The sequence below is a fragment of the Saimiri boliviensis genome, chromosome 13 (assembly GCF_048565385.1).
Source record: "Saimiri boliviensis isolate mSaiBol1 chromosome 13, mSaiBol1.pri, whole genome shotgun sequence".
Lineage (NCBI taxonomy): Eukaryota > Metazoa > Chordata > Mammalia > Primates > Cebidae > Saimiri > Saimiri boliviensis.
This window is the reverse complement of record NC_133461.1, coordinates 75,729,339-75,752,763: the sequence shown is the minus strand read 5'-3', so window position 1 is coordinate 75,752,763 and position 23,425 is coordinate 75,729,339. Positions and strand designations below refer to the sequence as shown.

The 23,425-nt window shown below is 43.7% G+C and overlaps 1 protein-coding gene across 4 annotated transcripts in view; it reads right to left on the bottom strand.

The window, feature by feature from the left end:
- The window catches only part of ZMAT4 (zinc finger matrin-type 4), a 386,463-nt gene that overhangs the window by 236,268 nt on the left and 126,770 nt on the right, over nucleotides 1-23,425 (bottom strand). For all 4 annotated transcript variants that reach the window (XM_003942398.2, XM_074383839.1, XM_074383838.1 and 1 more), the window contains exon 3: nucleotides 22,761-22,850. In XM_003942398.2, the coding sequence (XP_003942447.1) occupies nucleotides 22,761-22,850 (90 nt within the window). The remainder of the gene's footprint in view (nucleotides 1-22,760; nucleotides 22,851-23,425) is intronic.

The window sequence follows — 23,425 nt, the reverse complement described above, 5'->3', positions numbered from 1 at the left end:
CTTGAATGTCCTAACCACTCCTCAAAAAGTCAGCATGTCTGAACGAAGTTGGTTTAGACCAAACCTGGTCCTCTTCTAGAGTTTTCTCTCATGAACATCTTCTGTATCCATTGCCATGCAATCAATCCAACCAAACCTTAATGCTTTAAAATAACAATCATTTATCTAGTCCACCTGATTTGGGCAGGGGGCAGCTGAGTCCTCTGGTCTGAACAGGCTCCGCAGCCCTCAGTGCTTGTGTCTGCTGTTTGGTTGGCTGGCAGTGGCTGGTTTTGAAGTTTATGGTGGGTGTCCATGCCTCTTTCACATGTTCTCTCCTCCTCCAGGAGATGGACCCGGATTGGTGGATCGAATCCAATGCAGTAGGAGTCTAAGTGCAACGCACACACATTTCATGTCTCCTCCACTGGCCAAGCACATTCCCTTGTGAAGCCCTGAGTCAGATTGGTACAATAATAACAAAGTGCATGGATCTAAGGAAGTTGATCCTAAGATTAGGTTGGTGTAAAAGTAACTGCGGTTTTGAAATTACTTTTAATTATTTAGTATTTATTTATTTATTTATTTATTTATTTATTTATTTATTTTGAGATGGAGTCTAGTTCTGTCACCCACTCTGGAATGCAGCGGTGTGATCTTCACTCATTGCAACCTCTGTCTACCCGTTCAATTCTCCTGCCTCAGCTTCCAGAGTAGCTGGGATTGCAGGTGCCCACCACCACGCCCAGCTAATTTTTGTGCTTTTTAGTGGAGATGGGGTTTCACTATATTAGACTGGCTGGTCTCAAACTCCTGACCTGCCGATCTGCCCATCTTGGCCTCCCAGAGTGCTGGGATGGCTGGGAGCGGTGGCTTACACCTACTTTTAATAGAGAGAACCAGGACCAGGTGCAATCAGTGGCCTCTCACTGAAAATGATGACTTTAAATGCTCTCTCTCCTAATCTCCCCCTCTTCCAGCCTTGTCCAGTCTCCAGTCATGTCTCCCTGGACCTCCACAGATTGGCTTTGAACAGACCCGCCTGCTCTGCCTCTGGGACCTCCTTTAATTTTGTCTCCATATGGCAAGAGTATGCTTTTCCAAATCCAAGTCTCATCATTTCAGTCCACCAGCTTAAAATATGTTAATGTCCTCTCATCACACTTAAAGACGAAAACTTCTTTAAAGGCTTTCAAATAGGGTCTTTGATCACAGATATCAGGTTACACCTGTCATTCCAGTTTCTTTTCTTTTCTTTTTTTTCTGAGATGGAATCTCCCTCTTCTGTCCAGGCTGGAGTGCAGTAGCGCAATCTCGGCTCACTGCAACCCAGGCTCAAGTGATTCTCCTGCCCCAGTCTCCCTAGTAGCTGGGATTTCAGACATGTGCCACCACGCCTGGCTAATTTTTGTATTTTCAGTAGAGACAGGTTTCACCATGTTGGCTAGGCTGGTCGTGAACTCCTGATCTTAAGTGATCTGCCCACCTCAGCCTCCCAAAGTGCTGGGATTACAGGTGTGAGCCACTGCAACCAGCCCAGTTTTACTATTAATAGTGCTCTTTCACTTTCAGAAGTGTCATGGTTTGAATGGTAAATGATGTGATCACTCTTTCCCTACAAACCTCACATGGTCTGGCTCCTACCATATCAGTCATGCTACCCGATATAGGTCTTTTCTACCATGACCTCCTACTTTGCTCTGCCTTAATCTCACCTGCCTTCTTTCTGTTTCTCCCAGACTTTCATAATGCTGACCCTCTTCCTGGAATGCTCTCCCATTACCTCTTTACCCAGATGCCACTCGGAATCACTGCTGCAGAAACCTTCCCTCATTCCGAGGCAGGTGACCTCTCCCCATGTGCTCTCCCAGGGACCATGTCCATGCATCCATAGCACTTCTGAGAGCTTCCACTTTCCGTGGAGGGCAGGGACCCTGCCCGGCTGTGCTCACCACTTACACTATGCCAGAATATGCACGAAACTTGGATTAACGGTTTATAGAAATGGAGAATGATTGCATGATAAAATAAAAGAACTACTTGAAATTATAAACAATTCACTAATCCCTTCTGTTTATAAATCATGGTACTGGTTTTCAAGGAGCTTTTAAATCACATGCTATTAAAACTGGAAAGGAACAATTGATCATTTATTCCAGAGGAAGAAATAATCCAGGGAAGTTACATGACTCACCCAAGATCTCTCATCCTTTCTGGAAGTCCAAGTGAAGTGCACACGGGACTACAGATTTTCTGTTTTATTTCTAGGTGGCAAGACTCCATTGAGAAGCCATAAAAACCCTTCCAAGCTAAGATATTCTTTGGTTATGATTCAGTTTTACTTTTCCCTTGATAGTACTCTATTTTTTTACCCCTTTCTCCCTCCTTTCTTTTTCATTCCATTTTCTTTTTTCTTCATCATCAGCCATGAAAGCAGAAAACTCATGCCCAGGAGTATGTCATAAAGCATGCAAAAAAAAAAAAAACCCATAAAAATGCGAAGTATGTACAGTAAGAGAGGTGGGAGAAGACACACACTTAAGACCCTGAATTCTTGGTGTGAAGACATTTCAGGCCACAATTCCATCTTGAACTTTTTCATCCCCCATTACAGTAAGGGATATAATGGATAATGAGAAGCCAAACAAACTAATTTGTCAATTCTAGGTTGTGAAATCATGACCATTCACTTCTGGGGTTGCTACTGCCAACCAGTGACCTTCTAGGATTACATACAGATGAAATAGAAAGAGGAAATTTAATAAGAAAAGGCCAACCATCACTCAACACATGAATGAAACAAGATTTTTTTTTCTTTTACAATAAAATATCAAAAACTTTAAATGACCAGCATTGCATCTGATGATACATATTCAGAGCTTATAGACAAAACTATAATGACTATTTAAATTATATGGAGGACAATATTTGCTGAGCTCTGGAGCATTTAAAGTCATAAACACTCTTTTAAAGGTCAGCTGTAAAACCAAGTTAATAACTTTGAAGGAAAATGCGTTTTTCCATCAGGAATTCACAATAAAAATAATCTTTTCCACACTATTTTTCTTTTAACTATGCTTGGCACAAAGACAAAGCTAATAGACGAATTATACATGATTACAAAACTATTTTGCTATCCGGTGTCACAGATCAAAAGGAATGGTTCCTGTTGCAGGCAGGTAATGGCCTTGTACCATGTTCAGTCACATATGCTGCCATAGAGAGTTTCAATGGGGCTTTGAGAATGACATGCTCAAATAGCTGCATTTTTAATATCTATTAAAGTCACTGTGCCATGACTGAATAACACCGCCCATGAGCAGAAGGGAGGGAATACAACCAGCTGCTCCATATGTGCAGCTCAGGAGCTGTGTGTGCTGTCATCTAGAGCTGTTCAAAATATCTTAACTCTCTTCTGGCTAGACTTAAATATTGGGGCTGGATTGTGGCCAAGTAATGACAAGATGTGTTCCTCCAAGCAAAGCCCCAATGTGCAAATGCCAACACCATATTTTTTTACTCTCTGTATTCATTTAGCTTCTTTAAAACAAGAATGATATTGAGCACCGTAATCTTTTTCCGTTTTTCTAGTTTCTTGACAATTACTTAGGGCTTTCACTTTTTTTTTTCTTTCTTTCTTTTTTAAGAAGTGCACCTCTAAGCAGCATTTGGTCTTGGAATACAGACCCACTGGCTCATTCTAATCGGTCTTTTGTTGTTGGTTTTTGTTACTTTCTATCCAATACAATTTGGCTGTGTCCCCACCTGCATCTCAACTTGAATTGTAGCTCCCATAATTCCCACATGTGGTGGAGAGACCTGGTGGGAGATAATTGAATTTTGGGACAGTTCCCCTTTACCGTTCTTGTGGTAGTGCATAAGTCTCACAAGATCTGATGGTTTTATAAGGGAAAACTCCTTTCACTTGATTCTCATTCTCTTGTCTGCCACCATGTAAGATGTGCCCTTCCTCTTCTGCCATGATTGTGTGGTCTCTGCAGCCATGTGGAACTGTGGGTCCATTAAACCTCTTCCCTTTATAAATTACCCAGTCTCGAGTATGTTTTATCAGCAGCATGAGAACAGACTAATACTCTATCAAGTATCCAATCAGAAAGAGGTTCACCATCATCTGTTCCATTGGGAAGGAGAAAGAAGTAATAGTTTTTGAGCACCTGTTTCTCACCCGGTCCTGTACTCCCTGCTTTAAGCTTAGATTATCATTATTTTTTCTCTACAATTTTTATATGAAGAAACTAGACCTAATAAAAATCAAGGAAATTGACTGAGGTCATTCAGCTAGCAGGAACTGGAGGCCCCATTTGACCCCAGGGCAGTTTTCAAAGCCTATGCCCTACCCTTTACATGATGCTGAATTACTGGCATCACATTATCTGACCCCTCAGATTTTCAACAAGTCTGCAAACCACCAAATCTCAGCAGGTACCTGGGAATAAAGAACAGAGTTAGGATGACCCCATGAACACTGCTCCACTGACTGTGGGCTTTGAGGAGAAGAATTCCTTGAGCCACTCTCATAAAAAATGTTCTACAGGACCCTGGGATTACTAAGGTCATTTATACATGAAATGGTTGAGGCAGGAGTGAGTGAAAGTATGTTCTTAAAAATAAAGAAATGCCATGCATCAAAGCCGGCCACAGGGAGGTGACAAGATAAAAAAGGTGCCAGATTTAGCTGACCTCGGTTTGATCTTATCTCTACTTCCACTGCCCTCTGCCCCTTCCTTAGATCATTTGCAAAACACACACAGTAACACTTACATGCTAGAATTTTCTGAAAATTATGTAAGAGCAACATATGCAGAGTTCCCAGTGTAGCCTGTGACACAAGTCAGGTGCACAGGCGGAGGTTTGCCAGACCCAAGTCCAAAAAAACAATTTACTGGAAATTAGTGGAACTCAGTACTTCACTCCTAGTTTTAAAATGCATTTTCTGTAAGATTTTCTGGTGTTGATCAGAAGACATTCATCACTGTCTCAGCATGACCTGCACCAAATCCAGGTCACACGAAGTTATAAATGTATCTTGTATTTTAATGCCACAACCTTGGCTGATTCTAAAGCAAGAAGAAAAAAATATATGTGTTCCTAAAAGAACGCATCGACCTAAACAAAGTCGAACAGTCACAAGCCAGAAGGTAGTGAAGGAAACAGACTTCTTCGTTCTGCAAGAATAATATTTTGGGCATGAAGAATGCCCAGAGGTTACTAAAGAGAAACAGCATGGCCACAGGGGGTCACCTAATGGGAAGACAGCAAGCATGATTTATGAGAGCCATATAAGAGTAAAGACTCACGGTGCTATGTAGAACAAAGGAAAGCAAAGAAGCAAGATCCTTCCAGACCCCTCCCTGTACCCTGGCAAGAGATGAAGACAAATGGACCCAGACCTAGAAGGAAAGAAATTTTATTAAAAGCGAATTATACAAATTTTCAGAAAAGAGTTGAGATGTATGAGAAAAATAAACTTATGTTTTGTGAGATTCTAGCATGTTAACCAAAGAAATCCATCTATCAGGAAAAGAAGATAAGGTCAGGAAAGATATACTGGAGAATCAGACACCTGAAAAAAAAAAAAAACGAAACAGAGCAGGAAGGGAAGAGAACACTGAAGAACCCAGCTGCCACACCCAGGCAGAGATTCCTGTGCACCCCAGCAGGGCCCTGAAAAAGCAAACGCCAGCATGGAAAATTAACATGGCAGAACTAAAGTTAGAGAGTGATTGTGGTATAAAACAGTCACTCTCTTTTACAGTCTGCGGCCACCAGAATTCTTTTATTCAAACTACCCTGCACAAAAATAGATTTTGGCTAATTTTCAAGGGCCCATTTAGCATGCCAAGGGAAAGACACCACTAAGGGTGGCTTATACTCTTCCGTGACTAAGGGTCATGTAATATGTATGATCAATCCTTTCACCCCCAAGGCACTGCCGTAATGTCCTCCAGAGAACTTCCGGAGGAAGACATTCCTTCTCTCTGATGGCCGAAACATGGATTGAATGTGGGTACCACACGGACCTCTGTTAGCTGCAAATCAACTGTATTAAGCCACTCTTGCATTGCTATAAAGAAATACCTGAGACTGGGTAATTTACAAGAAAAGAGGTTTAATTGGCTCATAGTTCTGCAGGCTGTGCAGGAAGCATGTTGCCGGTATCTGCTTCTGGTGAGGCCTCAGGAAGCTTTCAATCATGGCAGAAGGCAAAGGGGAAGTAGGCATCTCACACAGCAGGAGTGGGAGCAAGAGATGTGGGGAGAAGGTGCCACACACTTAAACAACCAGATATCAAAAGAACTCACTCACTCTCATGAGGACCGCACCAAGGGGTTGGTGCGGTCCTCATGATAAACCATTAATTAAACCATTCTAAACCACTCATGAGAAATCCATCCCCATAATCCAATTGCCTCCCACCAGGTCCCACTTCCAACACTGGGAATTACGTTTCAACCTGAGATTTGGGTGGGGCAAAAATCCAAACTATAACATCAACCCTTGCACTAATGGGCCTGATGTAAAATAAGGTCAAGCTTGGGGCAGCAATGACCAACAAAGACAGCCAGAAAGAAGGTGGTTACAGGAGGAGGACAACTTCAATCGGTGTGTAATGAAAACCAGATGCAATCTACTGCTCTGTAAGCTTTCCACACAAATGACAGGTTTTTTTTGTTGTTGTTGTTGTTGTTTTTTGAGACGGAGTTTCGCTCTTGTTAGACAGGTTTTTATTAAAATAAATTTTTAAATTATAATTATTTCAAAGAAAACACAACAGGGTAGTTACTATGAAAATATAAACAACCATATGTGGAACCCCCCTGTGCAAAATGCCGAGAATACAAAGATGAATAAGGAAAGACCCCAATCCTCCTAAAGTCTAACACTGTGCTCTGTGGGTCTTCCCATCTCTGCCTTTTAAATTTAAGGAAGAACAGGGTGGACCCTCTAGGAGTCACTGGAGCTAAGATTCCAAAACCACACCTGAGTTGTACCAGCTGTTTAAGTAACCCCAAACCTTCTACTGGAAGCACATATCAAATCACTGCTGACATCGCATCCTCCCGGGAAGCCCTCCAGACCACCTCTGCCACCCTAAGTTGTGACACCAGGGTGCCCTCTCGCTTGGCGCCTGCCCAGAACCCAGCCCACTCTCTTGGCTTTGGGCATCAGCACACCTGTGAGACACCCTCTGCCCCTGGGCTTGCCCAAACTTCTCCTTCTTCTACTACTCTTGTCATCAGAGAAGGAGAAAGGCTTGGCTGAAAGGAATCTCTGAGAAGAAGAGTTTGCCCAGTCCCTTCTGCCAGGCTGCCCACTACCTCCTTGGCTAAAAGCAAACGGCACCTTCAAGCAGTGTCACTCCTCCACCTGAAGAACCTGGAACAACCTAGAGAAAGGGTTTTTCCTCACATCCTCCTGCTTCTCAGGTCTTCCCGCTCTCTGCAGTCACGGCCTTAAAGATCAGCATCCCTGTGGCTGCAGAACGAGACAGCAACCTTCCAGATTTCAGCCTGGAAGTCATTTGGAAACCTCTTTTGCTCCCGCACTAGTTATTCCATTCATCCATTTTTACCTACTCAGGTATCCTCCAAATCTATCAATTCTCATTTTTCACTTGTGCCATCAGCTCTGTCAATTCTCATTTTTCACTTGTGCCATCAGCCTCATCCAAGGCCACACTGATTCAGTGGACTCTTGCAAGACTGATCCTCAATAGCTCCCCTCAGCCCTGCTTCCCATCAGTCCACACTGCGGCTCCCATCACTGCCTGCTTCTGTCTCCAGACACCAGTCATGCTCATGCTGGCTTTCTTGGTCTTTTTTTTTAATTTTACTTTAAGTTCTGAGATACATGTGCAGAATGTGCAGGTTTGTTACATAGGTATGCATGTGCCATGGTGCTTTGCTGCACCTATCAACCCATCATCTAGGTTTTAAACCCTGCATGTATTAGGTATCTGTCCCAATGCTGTCCCTTCCCTTGTCCCCTCAATTCCCAAAAGGCCCTGGTGTGTGATGTCCCCCTATTTGTGTCCATGTGTTCTCATTGTTCAGTTCCCACTTGTGCATGAGAACATGCAGTGTTTGGTTTTCTGTTCCTGTGTTGGTTTGCTGAGAATGATGGTTTCTGGCTTCATCCACATCCCTGCAAAGAACAGGAACTCATTCTTTTTTATGGCTTCCTTCTCACTCCTTCCAAATACTATGCTCTCTCAGACCTTAGGGCCTTTGCACATGCTACTTCCGCTGCCTGGAATTATCACACCACACCCTTCCCCACCATCATCGCCAAACATACACCTCTTGGCTTAGTTAATCCCCAATCAGACACAACTCAAGCATGAGGTATTCAGGAAAGCCCTTCCCTGATTCCAAAGACCTTGTGGATTTATTATCCGAAGCTTTCCCATTCCTTTTCTTCAGATATTTGTATGATTTTCATTAACATCCATTCCAACCACCACTATCCTTGTAAGTGCTGTAAACAGAAACTGCATCTGTTCCATTTCCCATTAAATTCCCAGCAATCAGCACACTGCCTGACTCTTGGTAGGCTAGCAATTAGTATTTTCTAAATGAAAAAATAAATGATTGACGATCACAGGGTAACACAGACCTCAGGTTCTACAGCCAAACTGTATTGAGCTTGAATCTTGGCTGTAACACCCACAAGGTGAATAACTTTGGATAAGACTCTTGACTTAAACTCTCTCCACATGTTTTTCAACAGAGGTGATGGAGATTCTTACTCATATTTATAAAGTTCAAATGAAATTTCTACCAAGTGTTCATCATAGGGTCTGACACATTAAAAACATTTAGGCTGGGTATGGTGACTCATGCCTGTGATTCCAGCACTTTAGGAGGCCAAGGTGAGCAGATGACAAAGTCAAGAGATTGAAACCATCCTGGCCAGCATGGTGAAACCTCATCTCTGCTAAAAATACAAAAATTAGCTGGTCGTGGTGGCACATGCCTGTAGTCCCAGGTACTCGGGAGGCTGAGGCAGGAGAATCACTTGGACCTAGGAGATAGAGGTTGCCGTGAGCCAAGATCGCGCCATTGCACTGCAACCTGGTGACAGACCAAGACTCTGTCTCAAAAAAAAAAAAAAAAAAAAAAAAAAAGGTACAAACAAGAGAGTATATGCAATTATATATCAACAACAAAATAATGGAGTTAAAGTACAGGAGGGGGCTACCAGGCTTTCTAGTGATCAAAGACCCATGGCACTATCTCCACCAGGGAAAGCAATTATTTCCACAGCTGTCTTTTCAAGGAATCTTTCTTTCCTCTCCTCTGTATCAGATTCTAGGCAGAAGTAATAACTATGATATATATCTCAGTATAAATGAGTTTCAGAATCAGAGTCCCAAGCTAGAGAATTGGTCTCAGGCCTAGAAAATCACGTGTAGCTGAAGCAGTATGCCATATGTTTCCATCAATGACGAGTTCTACTATTTTTTTCATTTAAATTATTAGTTGTGTATTTGTACCTGTATAACAAAAAAATTTTATTCCACCTGGGGGTATAGTTCGGTGAGGTGATTTGCAATGACAAGAAAGAACATTGTAAATACGGGCTGCCCTAGAAAACTCAGGAATTTGGGTTACCGTAATTTGGCTTACAGGACAGACGGCATAAAATGACCGGGTGGGCTGACTGTTGCCTGCAATCCCAGCACTTTGGGAGGCCAAGCTGGGGAGATTCGTTTGAGACCAGAAGCTCAATACCAGCCTGGGCAACATAGTGAGACCTTGTCTCTACTAAAAACTTTTTTTTAATTTAAAAATTAGCTGGGCACGGTGGCTTATGCCTGTGGTCCGGATATTTGGGAGACTCAGGTGGTAGGACGGTTTGAGACCATGAGCTATGATTATGGTACTGAACTCCAGCCTAGGCAACAGAGACTCTATCTTGAAAGAAGGAAAAGGAAAAGTGAATGAAAGGAAAAAGGAAAGGAAGGGGAAGGGGAAGGGAAAGGGAAAAGAAGGGGAGGGGAGGGGGGAGGGGGACGGGAGGGGGATGGGAGGGGGAGGGGGAGGGGAGGGGGAGGGGATGGAGGAGGAGGGGAGGGAGGGGGAGGGGACGGGAGGGGGATGGGAGGGGAGGGGATGGGAGGGGGAGGGAAGGGGACGGCGGAGGGGAGGGGATGGGAGGGGGAGGGGAGGGGAGGGGGAGGGAAGGGGAGGGGGAGGGAAGGGGAGGGGGAAGGGGGAGGGGAGGGGGAGGGGGGGTGGGGGAAGGGAGGGGAGGGGATGGGAGGGGGAGGGAAGGGGATGGCGGAGGGGAGGGGAGGGGAGGGGGAGGGGACGGGGGAGGGGGGAGGGGGAGGGGAGGGGGAGGGGGAGGGGAGGGGGGAGGGGAGGGGGGAGGGAAGGGGAGGGGAGCGGACGGAAGAAAAAAGAAAGAAACAGAAACAAGCTGTCCTCATTGTTTCCACATAATATGTTCACAAATTTCAAACTTTCTGTATGAAAAGAAAGCCAAACAGCAACAATGCAAATGGAAACTCAGGGGCTTGAAATGATGCTTCTGTCTTAGGCGAAACCTTCAACCTCACAACCGCAAACTGAAAGTCTGATGAGGAACACAAGACAAGGCACCTTTAGAGTCACAACGAGCAGCAAACGTCTGTGAAGCACCACAGTAAACATCTTCGGCCTTCTGGGATATACCATATCTGCTGCAACTACTCAACTCTGCCCTTGTGGCATGAAAGCAGCCGTGGGTAATACGTAAAGGGATGAGTGTGGCTGGGTTCCAATAAGACTTTCTACTTATGAGTATTCATATTTGAATTTCATGTAATTTTTTTTTTTTTTTTTTGAGACAGGGTCTCACTCTGTCACCCAGGCTGGAGTGCAAAGGCATCATTTTGGCTCACTGCTTCCCAGGTTCAGGTGATCCTCCCACCTCAGCCTCCCGGGTAGCTGGGACTACAGGCATGCACCACCACACCTTGCTAATTTTTGTATTTTTTGTAGAGACAGGGATTCTTTTTCCATGTTGTTCAGGCTGTTCTCCAACACCTGTACTCAAGTGATCTGCCTGCCTTGGCCTCCCAAAGTGCTGGGATTACACGTGTGAACCACCGCACTGAGCCTGAATTTCATGTAATTTGTATGTGTCATGATATGCCCTTTTTCTTTTGATTTTTGTTTCAACATTAAAAAGCTTAAAATTATTCCTAGCTGACAGAGCACATAAGAACAGGCAGTGCCTGAATTTGGCCAGTGGTTATTTTCTGACCCCTGACTTGAGACAGTGAAGCACATGAGTAAATACTAAATCACATCTATTGACTTTCTAACTGCTCTTCAGGTCTTTCAGATGGGAACAGCAGGTCTGTGCTTAACTGGACTACAGAAGTTACAAATTACCCTGAAGAGACACAAATGAAGGGTACCCATACATATCGACCCTCTCCTTGGGATCTTAAACATTACTGCTTCACTCTCCTCCCACCAGGGGTACTCTGAGTGGGAAAAGATGAAAAGCATCTGTATGCTTAAAGTTACCCTCATGCCCCAATACACAGAGTGGCCTCTCAAATACCAAGTTCTGTGCATTTGTCTTAACACACAAAAAAAGTCTAAAGTCTATGTTCCATTCTGCCACCAGGCTTATGGAGAAAGGAGCTCCAGGAGATAGTGGGTGCCGGCAGCCTCAGGCAGTGTACACGAACAGAGCCTCCATGGAGACACAGAGCGATGCCTATCAAAATTACAAATGTACACATCTTTTTCCCAGCAATTTCACAGCTAGGAAACATTCTTATATATATACTTACGTACTTGACATATTTATTCATCATGGCATTCTTTGTAATAGCAAGTGATGGGAAAAACCCAAATGTCCATCAGCAGGAGATGACATAAATTATGGAACATCCATACAACGAAATACTGTGCAACTGTTTGAGTTTATGTTTATGTGTGTGTGCATGTGTGTGTGTGTGTGTGTGTACACTCGATTCTCATCATTTGTGGTAGTTCTGTTCTGTAAAGTTGCTGTGAACACTGAATGAGCAAATACTGAACTACTCCTCCTAGAGAAAGTACGACATTAGCTTCCTGTGAGCCTCTGGTCATAACATTTTCAACTGATCAAAATGTAACCTTGTTTTATGTACGTTTCTGTTAAAAGACATTATTTAATATACATTGCTGACTTGTTAACACTGAGCTTATGGCCAGTAGCACTGCCACTCGGCCTGAAGGAAGCTTATTTAATGCCTTTTCTCCCTGAGGCACCTCACAGCCTTCTTGTGCTTTGGGACGCAGGGCAGCACTTCCAGGCTGTTTGGATGCCATTTTAAACAGTGAAATTGACAACCAAAAGCACAAAAAGGTAACAAGCAGGGCTCTAAACAGACTGTGAGAAGGACACTTGTTCACAGGATGGAAGTAGAAGCAGGAAGGCAGAGGCTCACCTGGCTTAACCTCAGCTGGAAACATGCACTTTGGGCCACTCAAACCTTTCACTGCTCTGTCCATGCTGTGAATGACTACAAACATGTGCCCGTACTGATGGGAGGTTACAAATAAACTTCTGTGAGTAGGCGAATCTGCACAAGGAATCCGCAAATAATGAGCATCCACTGTACACACACACACACACACACACACACACACACACACATACTTTTTACCTCATATCAAATGACCTCTAAGATGTGTATCATTAGGTAAAAAAGCAAAGGTAAAATGGTACATATACTGCATCATACTTTATGTAAAATACAGGAAAAAATATATTTGTTTATGTATCCATCAAATATCCTTAGAAGGGCAATGAATTACCTCTTATGATGGTTAATATTGAGTGTCACCTTGACTGGATTGAAGGATGCAAAGTGTCCTTGCTGGGTGTGTCTGTGAGGGTGTTGCCAAAGGAGATTAACATTTGAGTCAGTGGACTAGGAGAGGCGGGTCCACCTCAGTCTGGGTGGGCACCAGCTAATCAGCTGCAAACATGGCCAGAATAAAAGCAGGCAGAAGAAGGTGGGAAGACTAGACTGGCTGAGTCTCCCAGCCTACATCTGTGTCCCATGCTGGATCCTTCCTGCCCTCGAGTATCAGACTCCAAGCTCTTCCGCTCTGGGACTCCTGGATCTTTGGCTACAGAACGGTGGCTGCACTGTCAGCTTCTCCACTTTTGAGGTCTTGGGACTTGGACTGGCTTCCTTGTTCCTCAGCTTGCAGATGGCCTACTGTGGGATCTCACCTTGTGGTCACGTGAGTCCATAATCCTTAATAAGCTCCTGTCTATATAGACATCTATCCTATGCGTTCTGTCTCTCTAGAGAACCCTGACTAATACACCTCTGAACAACTGAAGGACAGAAATGGGAGGAAGACTTCACTGTAACCCCTTTCTCTTCTTGTCAGGAAGCCAGCCCCTCTACAGTCAGCCTCCACATCAGTCTCAGAGAAAGCTGGAAGACTCAGTGAAATAACCATCTGTAATGTTTTACATGCGTCACCATGACTCTTTTCAAATGCATGTTATCATTATCCCTTTCAAAAAATAAACAGAGCAACAATTCCTGTGTTGATATATTAAAGAACTATGGCATGGTCATCAACAGATTTTAGTGAGCAAGGGCCTGCAAACATTCTCTCCCAAATACAGACTTCCTGTAAATGACAATTTCTAATTTAAAATTCTGTCTGTGGTCTTCTTTTCCATTTATGTGAACAGCAAAAATAATAATAATATTTACCATGAAGAGAATACTAAATAGAAAGAAGAAACGCTGAATACCTGGTGTTCTCTAGAAGGAAGCAAAGAAAACTGGAGCTTGGGAATAAATGGGATTTTGACCCTTGAGACAGTGCTCCCTAACATAAGTGTACAGCAAAGCGGAGAAAGACACGCTAATGCCACAGGGAGAACTGTCTCTACCGGTTAAAGACAGAAAAATGGAAAGGATTCCAGACATCAAAGGGAATGAAACAGAGAATCAGTAGTGCTTCCTAATAACCTACCGGAGAAAGGAAACAAGAATAATGCTTCTGCAATCATAATTGGATTACATCAGCCCTTTGGAATGGTATCTGGGAAAAGCCAGTCTAGAATCAAGGGTTACTAAATTCAGTATTGAAGACCCAGTACCCAGTATGAGCATATGTAAAGGCTGTAAGATAGGCCTCTGAGAGATGACTAGGTCATGGGAGTGGAGCCCTTGTGAATGGGATGAGTCCCCTTGTAAAAAGAGACACAAAGAGCTGATCTCTTGCTATCCCATATGACATATGAACCGCAATAAGATGTTCATCTGCAAAACAGAATGAGAACCCTCACCAGAAGCCGAATCAGCCGCACAAGTTCAACTTGATATTGGACTCCCCAGAAGCGTGAGAATGACATTACTCATGTTTAAGCCACCTAGGCTATGAGTTTTTTATTACAGAATCACAAGCCAACTAAGACAAAAGTCAACTGTCTTGGTCCCGGCCCACCCACAGGAGCCCCGCCCACATGACAATGTTGAACTGCAGCTGAGGTCCTGGAAAAATATGAGCTCCTGCTCCTGGAAAACAGGAATCGTTTTTTTAAGTCTTCCATCCTTTTTTGTTCCAGGAAAGGGCTGACTGCAAAAATCAGCTTCTCTCCAAAAGACTTAGATAAGACGTGTGGATAATCATCTTATTTACCTATTGACAAAGCCAGACACAAACTCTCCCAGTTCCCTTTCTGCAGCTCATAAATCATTAACTGAACTATTCATCCCTACTAACAAATAGGGGCAAAATGCCCACTAATGCAACCTGACCAAACTCTGGTCAGCCTTCTCTGCTTTCCCAAGGTCCCTGAACTTTGTCCTGCTCTTATGCTTGTGGGAGCACTGAGAGCTTATGCAAGCATTAGAATGTAGACAAGACATCACTACTGCCAAGAGCCTTTCCCTGGAATTGAACAGCATATGCAGAGAAGCATGCCTGTTTAGTTGCTCACTCACTACACCTACTTACTTGACTCTCCAACAGCCACTTCCTTCTAGCTGTGCTCTACTTCTCCCTAAAATGAGTGGTTGGGACATTCCCTCTATTGCAATAGACTTCCATATATCATCAGTCCTTACCTAAGTCCCGATTTTTTCCTTTTATTTGAACTTTTGGAAACATCTGTGGATTGGCATGCACTTGCTTCTACAAATCTTCCACCTGCCCTCAGGTACCCACCCCCTCCTACTGGCCATCCCAGTCTGCATCCCTTCCCGGACACATCCCAGGCTCCAGCCCTGCTTCACAGAACCCTCACCAGAACCAGACTGGGCATGGGTGAGCTAAGCAGCCTCTTGGGTCACCTAACTAGAAGCAGGAGAAAATCTGTACTGGAAGAAGTCGGGGGGAAAAAAAATGCCTGTTAAGCCAAGTTTCCACTGACGAACTCTGAATGGTTCTTGCTTCTGGCAAAGTTGACTTGGTTCATGGTCAAGGGAACATTCTGCCCACAAATCAATCTCTCTCTCTCTCTGTCTCTCTCTCTCTCTGTCTCCCTGTCTCTCTCTCTCTCTCTCTCTCTCTCTCTCTCTCTGTCTCTCTCTCTCTGTCTCTCTCTCTCTCTCTGTCTCTGTCTCTCTCCCTCTCCCTCTCTCTCTCTCTCTCCATTGCTCTCTCTCTCTCCCTCGCACTCTCTCCCATGCTTTTGCACCAGGCACATCCAAATTGCAAGCTGCACAGAGCTACTGGAGGTTTCATCACCAACCTGGGGCTTGGCCAACGTGGAACTGACAGTTGCAGTCAGCTATAATCCTGAACCCGATAATGCATGTGGTTTCCTAAAAATGAGGGATTTGTGTTATTACCTCCATTAAAACCTTTAATTGGCCTCCCAAGAAATTGCCAATTTGGAAATTAACAAAAGAAGGCTGAAGAAGAGAGAAGGAAGGAAGGAAGAAAGGTGAAGGTGGGGTGGGGGTGGGGAGATAATTTGCTTTAACAAAAGACAGTAAAGGGAAATTTTAAACACATGTCACATAGCACTTCATAATCATATCCATGAATGTAACCTCTATCTTGGCCAAATGTGGGTAATGATGGCTATCCACAAGAGATCCAATTCCAAACAAGCTTTAATGTTATAACTGGGTTATGGACTTGAGTCCTTATTTTGAATATAAAACAAGTGTGTTTGTTTTATATTCATGTGTTGCTAATTTTTCAAAGGGGCTTTCGAAATAAACATTGAATGAAAGTCTGTTTGAAGGGTCCCTGCACCTTCCTGCCTAACCAGTTCTCCCACAGGCCTTCCTCATTGTGCCTCTAAGGCTTTGCACAACAGGCAGCTCCACCAAGAACAGGTGCTCCTCCACGGCACAGATCTTCTAGAGCCTTCTAAAGCATCTGCCCTGGGGAAGCCATCGTTAAGCATTCCCACCAAAAAATCACTTCTCTGATCCTCGACTTCATTAGAGGCAGGGCCACACACATCAGCCCTTGGTTGTGTTTAAATTGCTTTCTGCCTGACTTATCTCTCCAACTACCTGAGGAACCCCATATTTCATCCTTTTTCTGTGTCCTTTTACAGTACGTGGCTCTGTATTCTGTAAATAGTAGGAGCTCAGTAGACATTGGCTGATTGATTAATTATGATGGGGCCCATAGGTCAGGAGATAATCCACAGGAAAGAAGAAAAAATTCCATGACAGAACACTTGATCCACACTTTACAATTTATCACGCACCTTCACAAACAAGATTTCATCTTGAGCCCCTTAACAGCGCAGAGAGACAGGCAGGACAGCAATTATAGTCCTTGATTATAACCATGGTAATTAAGTTTTAGAAAGTCTAAGGCAAAGTTGTGAAACTCATGCGCAGCAGAGCTGGGGATAGAATCTCCACTTCTAACACAGAGCACTTGTTGGTAAATGCATCTGTCTTTGAGAACTGACCACGAAGTCAGCAGCAGACCACTTGAGAAGACAGGAGGACATTTGACAAAGTAAATGTCAACGTTATGCAGAATGTCCCACTATCCCAACCCTCAACTCTTGCCTCTGTCATGGTACTGAGTGAATAATGGCCCCCCTCAAATCACATCAACCTAGGACATGCAATGTTATTTGGAAATGGGGTCTCGTACGTGTAATTAGTTAACATGTCATATTGTATTATACTGGGTCACAAATGCAATTACTGGTGTCCTTATAAGAAAGGGAGAGAACCCACTGAGATACACACAGAGGGAAGGGCCAGGTGTGATGGTTCACACCTGTAATCCGAACACCTTGAGGAGCCGAGGTGGGAGGATCACTCAAGGCCAGGAATTCAAGACCAACCTGGGAAACAGCAAGATCCCGTCTTACAAAATTGTAAAATTAGCCAGGTGTGCTGGTGCACGCCTGCAATCCCAACTACTTGGGAGGCTAAGGCTGGAGGATCCCTTGAGCCTAGGAGTTTGAAGCAGTGAGCCATAATCATGCCACAGCATTCCAGCCTGGGTATGAGAGCAAGACCCCATCTCTGAAAATAAGGAATAAAAATGAAAAGATAGAGGCAGAGATTTCTGCAGGACAGTTGCAAATCCACCAGCATCTATGAGAGAGGCATGAAAGAGATTCTCAGTCAGACTCTCCAGAGGAAGGTCCTGCCCATGCCTCAGTTTCACACTTCTAGCCACCAGAATTGCCAGAGAATAAATGTTCTTTGTTGAAGACACCCAGTTTGTGGCAATTTGTTACAGCGGCCCTAGGAAGTTAGCAGTGCTAGAACTTCATACTCAAGAAATGCTTCTGACCTTGTTTCCCTGAAGACATTACCCATGCTGGCTGCACACTCAGAAGGGCCCTTTCCCACTGTTTTTTATTGCGCTCACTCAAATCTGTCCTCGAAGAAGCCGTTCACTGTCACTTTCCCCAGGAAACCTCACCCAGCCCCATCCTACCCGGAGAGGCCAGGGACTCTTCCCCATGCCCAGGCATAGGCCTATGGTATCACTTACCACTTACCACACTGCATTAAGATACGTGGTCTACACATTTGACTCCCCCAGTAGATCCTGCTCTGTGTTGAGGAAAGTGTCCCTGTCCCCCAGTGCTTCGCAGATGCTCACTACCGTCTTCCAAAGGGATGCTGTGGAGCCAGGTTACAGTGTCACAGAAGATCAACTCTCCCAGCCATGTCTCTGTCAAGTACCAGCTGTGTGATCACAGTCAAGTTACTTCATCTCTGTTTGCTTCTCTGCGAAGCAGGCACAGTGACAACTCCTGCCTTCCTCAGGGCTTGTGAAGATGAAAAGTCACTTGCATCTGTAAAGCATTTAGAACATGTGGAAAGCCCCTGATAAAAGCCCACCACGATATTTACCCTGACCAGAACAGCAGTGCTCCCTGGCTCCAGACCCAGTAACGGTTACAATGCTGAAAAATAAGACATCATCTCAAGATATGTGAGAAACAATGAGGAATAGCCTTTAGGGACGCAGCATTTTAATCTCAGGTCTGACCACTTCGGGCAAGTCATGGTACTTCTTTATTTTCACCTTGTAATAAGAAGGGTTTAGATCAGATTGATTCCTCTCCACCTAGACTCTAGGATGTTTAGGAACTTGTGAAAGTGACACTCAGGTTCTCAAGCTATGCAGCGTATTTCAGATCTAAAGGAAAGCCTATATATTAAGAGTAATGACCCTAATAGCTACAATCAAAGTATATATATATATATATATATATATATATATATATATATACCCCCCAGGTAAAACTAAATCACCCTTTTACTTAAAAGCGCTGTTTCCCAGACAGATCATGTTTTTCTCAAAGCATTTGACCCATGGGTGAGGAGATAAGAAAAGGGTAAAAAACAGAGTCTCAATGGACTGCGTGAACACTGAAGTCATTTCTGTCTCCAGTGCTCGAGGGATTACTGAAAATTTCTCTAAGGCAATTGACTATAACAATTTATTTCTCATTTAATTTTGCTCTGTGGCCCCAAGGGAAAAATGTCTTCCAGAAGGAAAAAAAAAACTGTAAGATCCAAGTAAGGATTCGACGTGAAGAGAAAATTTCAACAGCTGACAATGTCAAAACAGAAGACAGAAATGAATCTGGGCGTCTGAAACAACAACAGCAAAAGTCAAATGGCCTGAAGTAGAAATGGCAACAACGACCTTAGAAGTAAAATAAGCCTTCACTGCATCTGTAAGGAAATTTGGAGTTACTATGAATGGGGGTGGAAGCAGGGTTCATGTGTGGTCAGGGTGTGGGAAATCAGGAACAAGTCTTCTCTGTTTCGGAAGCCGGGCATTGGTGGTATTGAGGGCAGATGTGAATGCTCTTCTCCATCAGGTATCACTGAGATGCAAACCTGTCACAGCCCCCGGGAGCAGAGAAGATGAGTAGGAACTGAGAGGCAGGTAGAATACAGTGTTATAATCAGAGAACACGGTGCTAGTGGAGAGAGTATGAGCAATAATAATACATGCAGAAAGTGCTTTGGAAACCAAATGCCAAAGATGACTTATATCAGTTGGGTCTTATGATAAATCTATATGTTAGATATTATTACTATCATCATTAGTTTTAGAGACAGTGTCTCACTCTGTTGCCTAGGCTGGAGTGCAGTGGCACAATCATCGCTCACTGCAGCCTCCGACTACTAGACTCAAGCAGTCCTCTAGCCTCAGCCTCCTGAAGGGCTGGGGCTACAGGTATGCACCACCATATCTGGCTAATTAAAAAACAACAACAACTGTAGACACAGAGTCTCATTATGTTGCCCAAGTTGGTCTTGAACTCTTGACCTCAACTGTTCGTCTTGCCAGCCTCCCAAAGTGCTGGGTTTACAGATGTGAGCCACTGTACCCACTCGCCCAGAACAGCAGTGCTCCCTGGCTCTGGACCCAGCAATGGCTTTAATGCCCCAAAATAAGACACCATTTCTTATTCTCCAGACAACATCTCTGTATATTCAGTTTCTCAATTCTTAGGTATAAGCCTGTGCAAAAGAAAATTGATTCATATACACTCGTTTTTTTCTTTTTCTTTTTCTTTTTTTTTTTTTTTTTTTTTTTTTGAGACAGAATCTTGCTTTGTCACTGTCACCCAGGCTGGAATGCAATGATGCGATCTCTGCCCAGTGCAAACTCCACCTCCCAGGTTCAAGCAATTCTCCTGCTTCAGCCTCCTCTAGCTGGGATTACAGGCTCTAGCTGGGATTACAGGTACATGCCACCATACCCGGCTAATTTTTGTATTTTTAATAGAGACAGGTTTCACCATGTTGGTCAGGCTGGTCTTGAACTCTGACCTCGTGATCCGCCTGCCTCGGCCTCTCAAAGTGCTAGGATTACAGGAGTGAGCCACCATGCCCACCCATGCCAGCATATGCTCTTAAAGCCCCTGAGAAGTACTGGGGATGAATTCCATGCTGTGTGTGATAGATCAAAATGCATAATGGAAATTATATATTCACCTATAAACATACATACAGTGTAACAAAAGCATCAACTATCACTTTCAAAAAGTGAGATGATTTTATTGCTTTTTCTGTTTACTGATTTGCTTTTATATTATACTGAATGAATTATAGAAAAGTGGTTTGATAAATAAATCATTGCTAGATCAAGGTTTTCACAACCCAGGAAACAGCAGAAGAAAAAGTTTTCCAAGAGACCTTTGTTAAAGAATGCAAACAGCTGCTTCTTGCTCTGAAATCCAAACATCTTCCCCACCGTAAACTGTCCTCATGGTTATCAGCAGCGCCAGAGCCTGCGGGAAGGGAACTGTGCACCTGACCAGAGTGGCAAGGACCATCTTGAGTCGCTACACATACAACACTAGCTTGAGTCCAGTAATCTCTTTCTGTGTGCCACTGTAAGCCTTCCCTAGGAGCTTAGACGTAAGTGCAACATTCATTATTACAACCTGAGCGAATAGAAAATAATCTGTGTCCAAATAGCTAATTGTCAAGTGGCCAGGAACCCCGTGGTCTCTGACCATTAGCGTGAGACACTAAATGGCTATTAAATGAAGGGATTCAGATCCCATTGCTGGATAATTTCAAGAAGTTAAAAAAGAAGTCTTTCCTTTCTGCTAATAGATACTCTCCCAATGGGAAGCACAATTCCAGTAGACATAGTGTTCCAAGGTTACCTAACAGCTGGTGTAGGCCAACTCTCTCATGGCTTAGTAAGTTTTTCTGAGAGGAATGTGCCTAGGAAATTGATATCCTCCTCTCTCACTCCTACAGCCTCCAGCTGGTAAAATCCATTCATGTCCCCAAGCCCCGGCTCCAACGCCAGCTCTTCAGGAACACCTTCCCTGATCAGAGCCCCTTGGGGAGATCCGCTTGCCTTCTGTCTCCATGGTTCTTTGGGCAGGATGTTAATAAATACTTATGCTGCGATACGATAGCTCCTCTTTATACGACGTCAGTCCCCCATACATCACAAATTTCTTTAAAACCACACTGCACTATTTCCTCAGTGCCGGGATGTGATGCTTGGCAAGTCACAGTACACCTCCTATCTACCATCTCATTTAATGTTTTCCATGGCCCAGTGAGGAAAGTAAAACATGATGATTATGGCCCACCTGATTGAGAAAACCGGGGCTCCAGGAGATCAATTATTTGCCCAGGGTCCTACAGCTAAGGGCTTAAAAAAAAAAAAAAAAAAAAAAAACTAGACTCAGTCCCAGCTCTTAGCAGCTTGCAAAGTTTTCATGACATCTTTTGCTTCCAATAAGCTCTAAAGCCTGCCTCACCAAGGCAGTAAAGACAGATCCACAGTGTTCCAGGTTAGTCTGTGTATGAACAGCTCATTTTGTGACGCCAAGAGGCACGTTTAGAATTTGTTAGGATCACCAGCCCTGATGCTCACAACCTTTGCTTATAGACAGTTCTCTTGCTCCCTCTTTTTTTTAACCTGTGAAAAATACACAAGCGGAGGTTTTGTAAACTTTCTTCAATGATCATGTATTAATTTTTAAGAAGAAAAGAAAACTGTCATCTACATGGCAACAGCAGGAACAGAAGATCACAAGCACGTGGATGGTGTGGGGTATGAATTTAATTCCTGCAGCCTACTCTTAACTCAAAGGGCGAGGAGTTTCTGTTTAATCCGCAGTGTTTATCAGGAGAAGCCTCTGCAGCTGGTGGATATGAATATTCCTCTCATTAGGAAAAGTAACCCCTGCTGGGAAGAAGGAATGTTTATTTCATCAGCCTTGGCCTCGGCCTGGCTGAAATAAACCCTTTGCTCTGACTTGACACCCTCAAAGCAACTTTATAATTGTCATTTTTCTTCCCAAGCAAATGTTCCTTCAGGGAGAGGGATCGAGAAGCCTGGGTATTTTTATTTGCAAGATATGCACACTCTTCATTATAAATTAGCAAACAAGGCGTTCTGTTTTACACACCAGAGGAAAAATAAAGTATGTAAAAAGTGAAGTATCTAATATTTCCGACAGAATCTGCCCCTGAGATCCTGTCTTCTTAATATTTTATCATGTTGTGGTCCTGTCTCCCCTCACCCAGCCTTGCTCTCTGTCTTATAACCTCTGCGTATTCTCACTGTTTATGGCCCCAGTGCAATGTCATCAAAAAGTCCTCCAAGACTACATGGGCAAGTTCTGGCAGGAAAAAAAAAATACCTTGATATATATTATAGTATCTGTAATATTTAATGAGAACTGGTTCTCACTCAGTTTTTCTATGAATCTGGACTAGACTAAAATTCCTACACCTGCAAAGTTTTCAGCACACAGAAAAAAGCATCTAAGGATATCACATGGTGCCAGATACTCACATTTTCTGACCGGAGCCTCTTAGCAGGACACCCTCCGTCCCTGGGGTGAAGCATGTAATACAATCGGACTTTGCTTGCATGTTTTCGACTCTGAGGAGGAAAAGCAGAAACAGATGCTGTAAAAGAGAAGTCATTTCAAATCCTTTGAAATCTAGCAGTGCCTGCAAATGCAAAAATGGTATTGTCAGTAGAAAACACTTCTGCACACTCCTGTGAGCGATGTAGGGTGTAGTTTCGGATAGATTAAGTGGTTTGCCCCAAGTTCTAAAGCCAATGTAATTTCATGATGGGAAAATACAGTAATGAAGAAGGTGAAGGCATTGGGATCATTTAGCCTAGAGTGGATAATACACTATATTTAATCTTCCTCCAAATAAAAACCAAAAAGCAAAAGATATAACATAAGGATCAATTGTGATGGGAAGAGGAACAGTGATCACTCTCACTACTGCTGCCCTGCCCTCAGGGTCTGGGGACAATGCCTCCCTGGGAGCCTGGTACACCTCGCCCTCAGTAGAAGCCTTTTCTTACGGCTCTCCCATACCCAAGTTATTAATAAGCTATCAGAAGGGATGGGATTCTCTAAGGTCAGATATCATGAGCAAACTAAAGAGAACTGTATGTCAGTCTGGGGACTGACCACAGCCTAAGCTACCTGCCAGCAG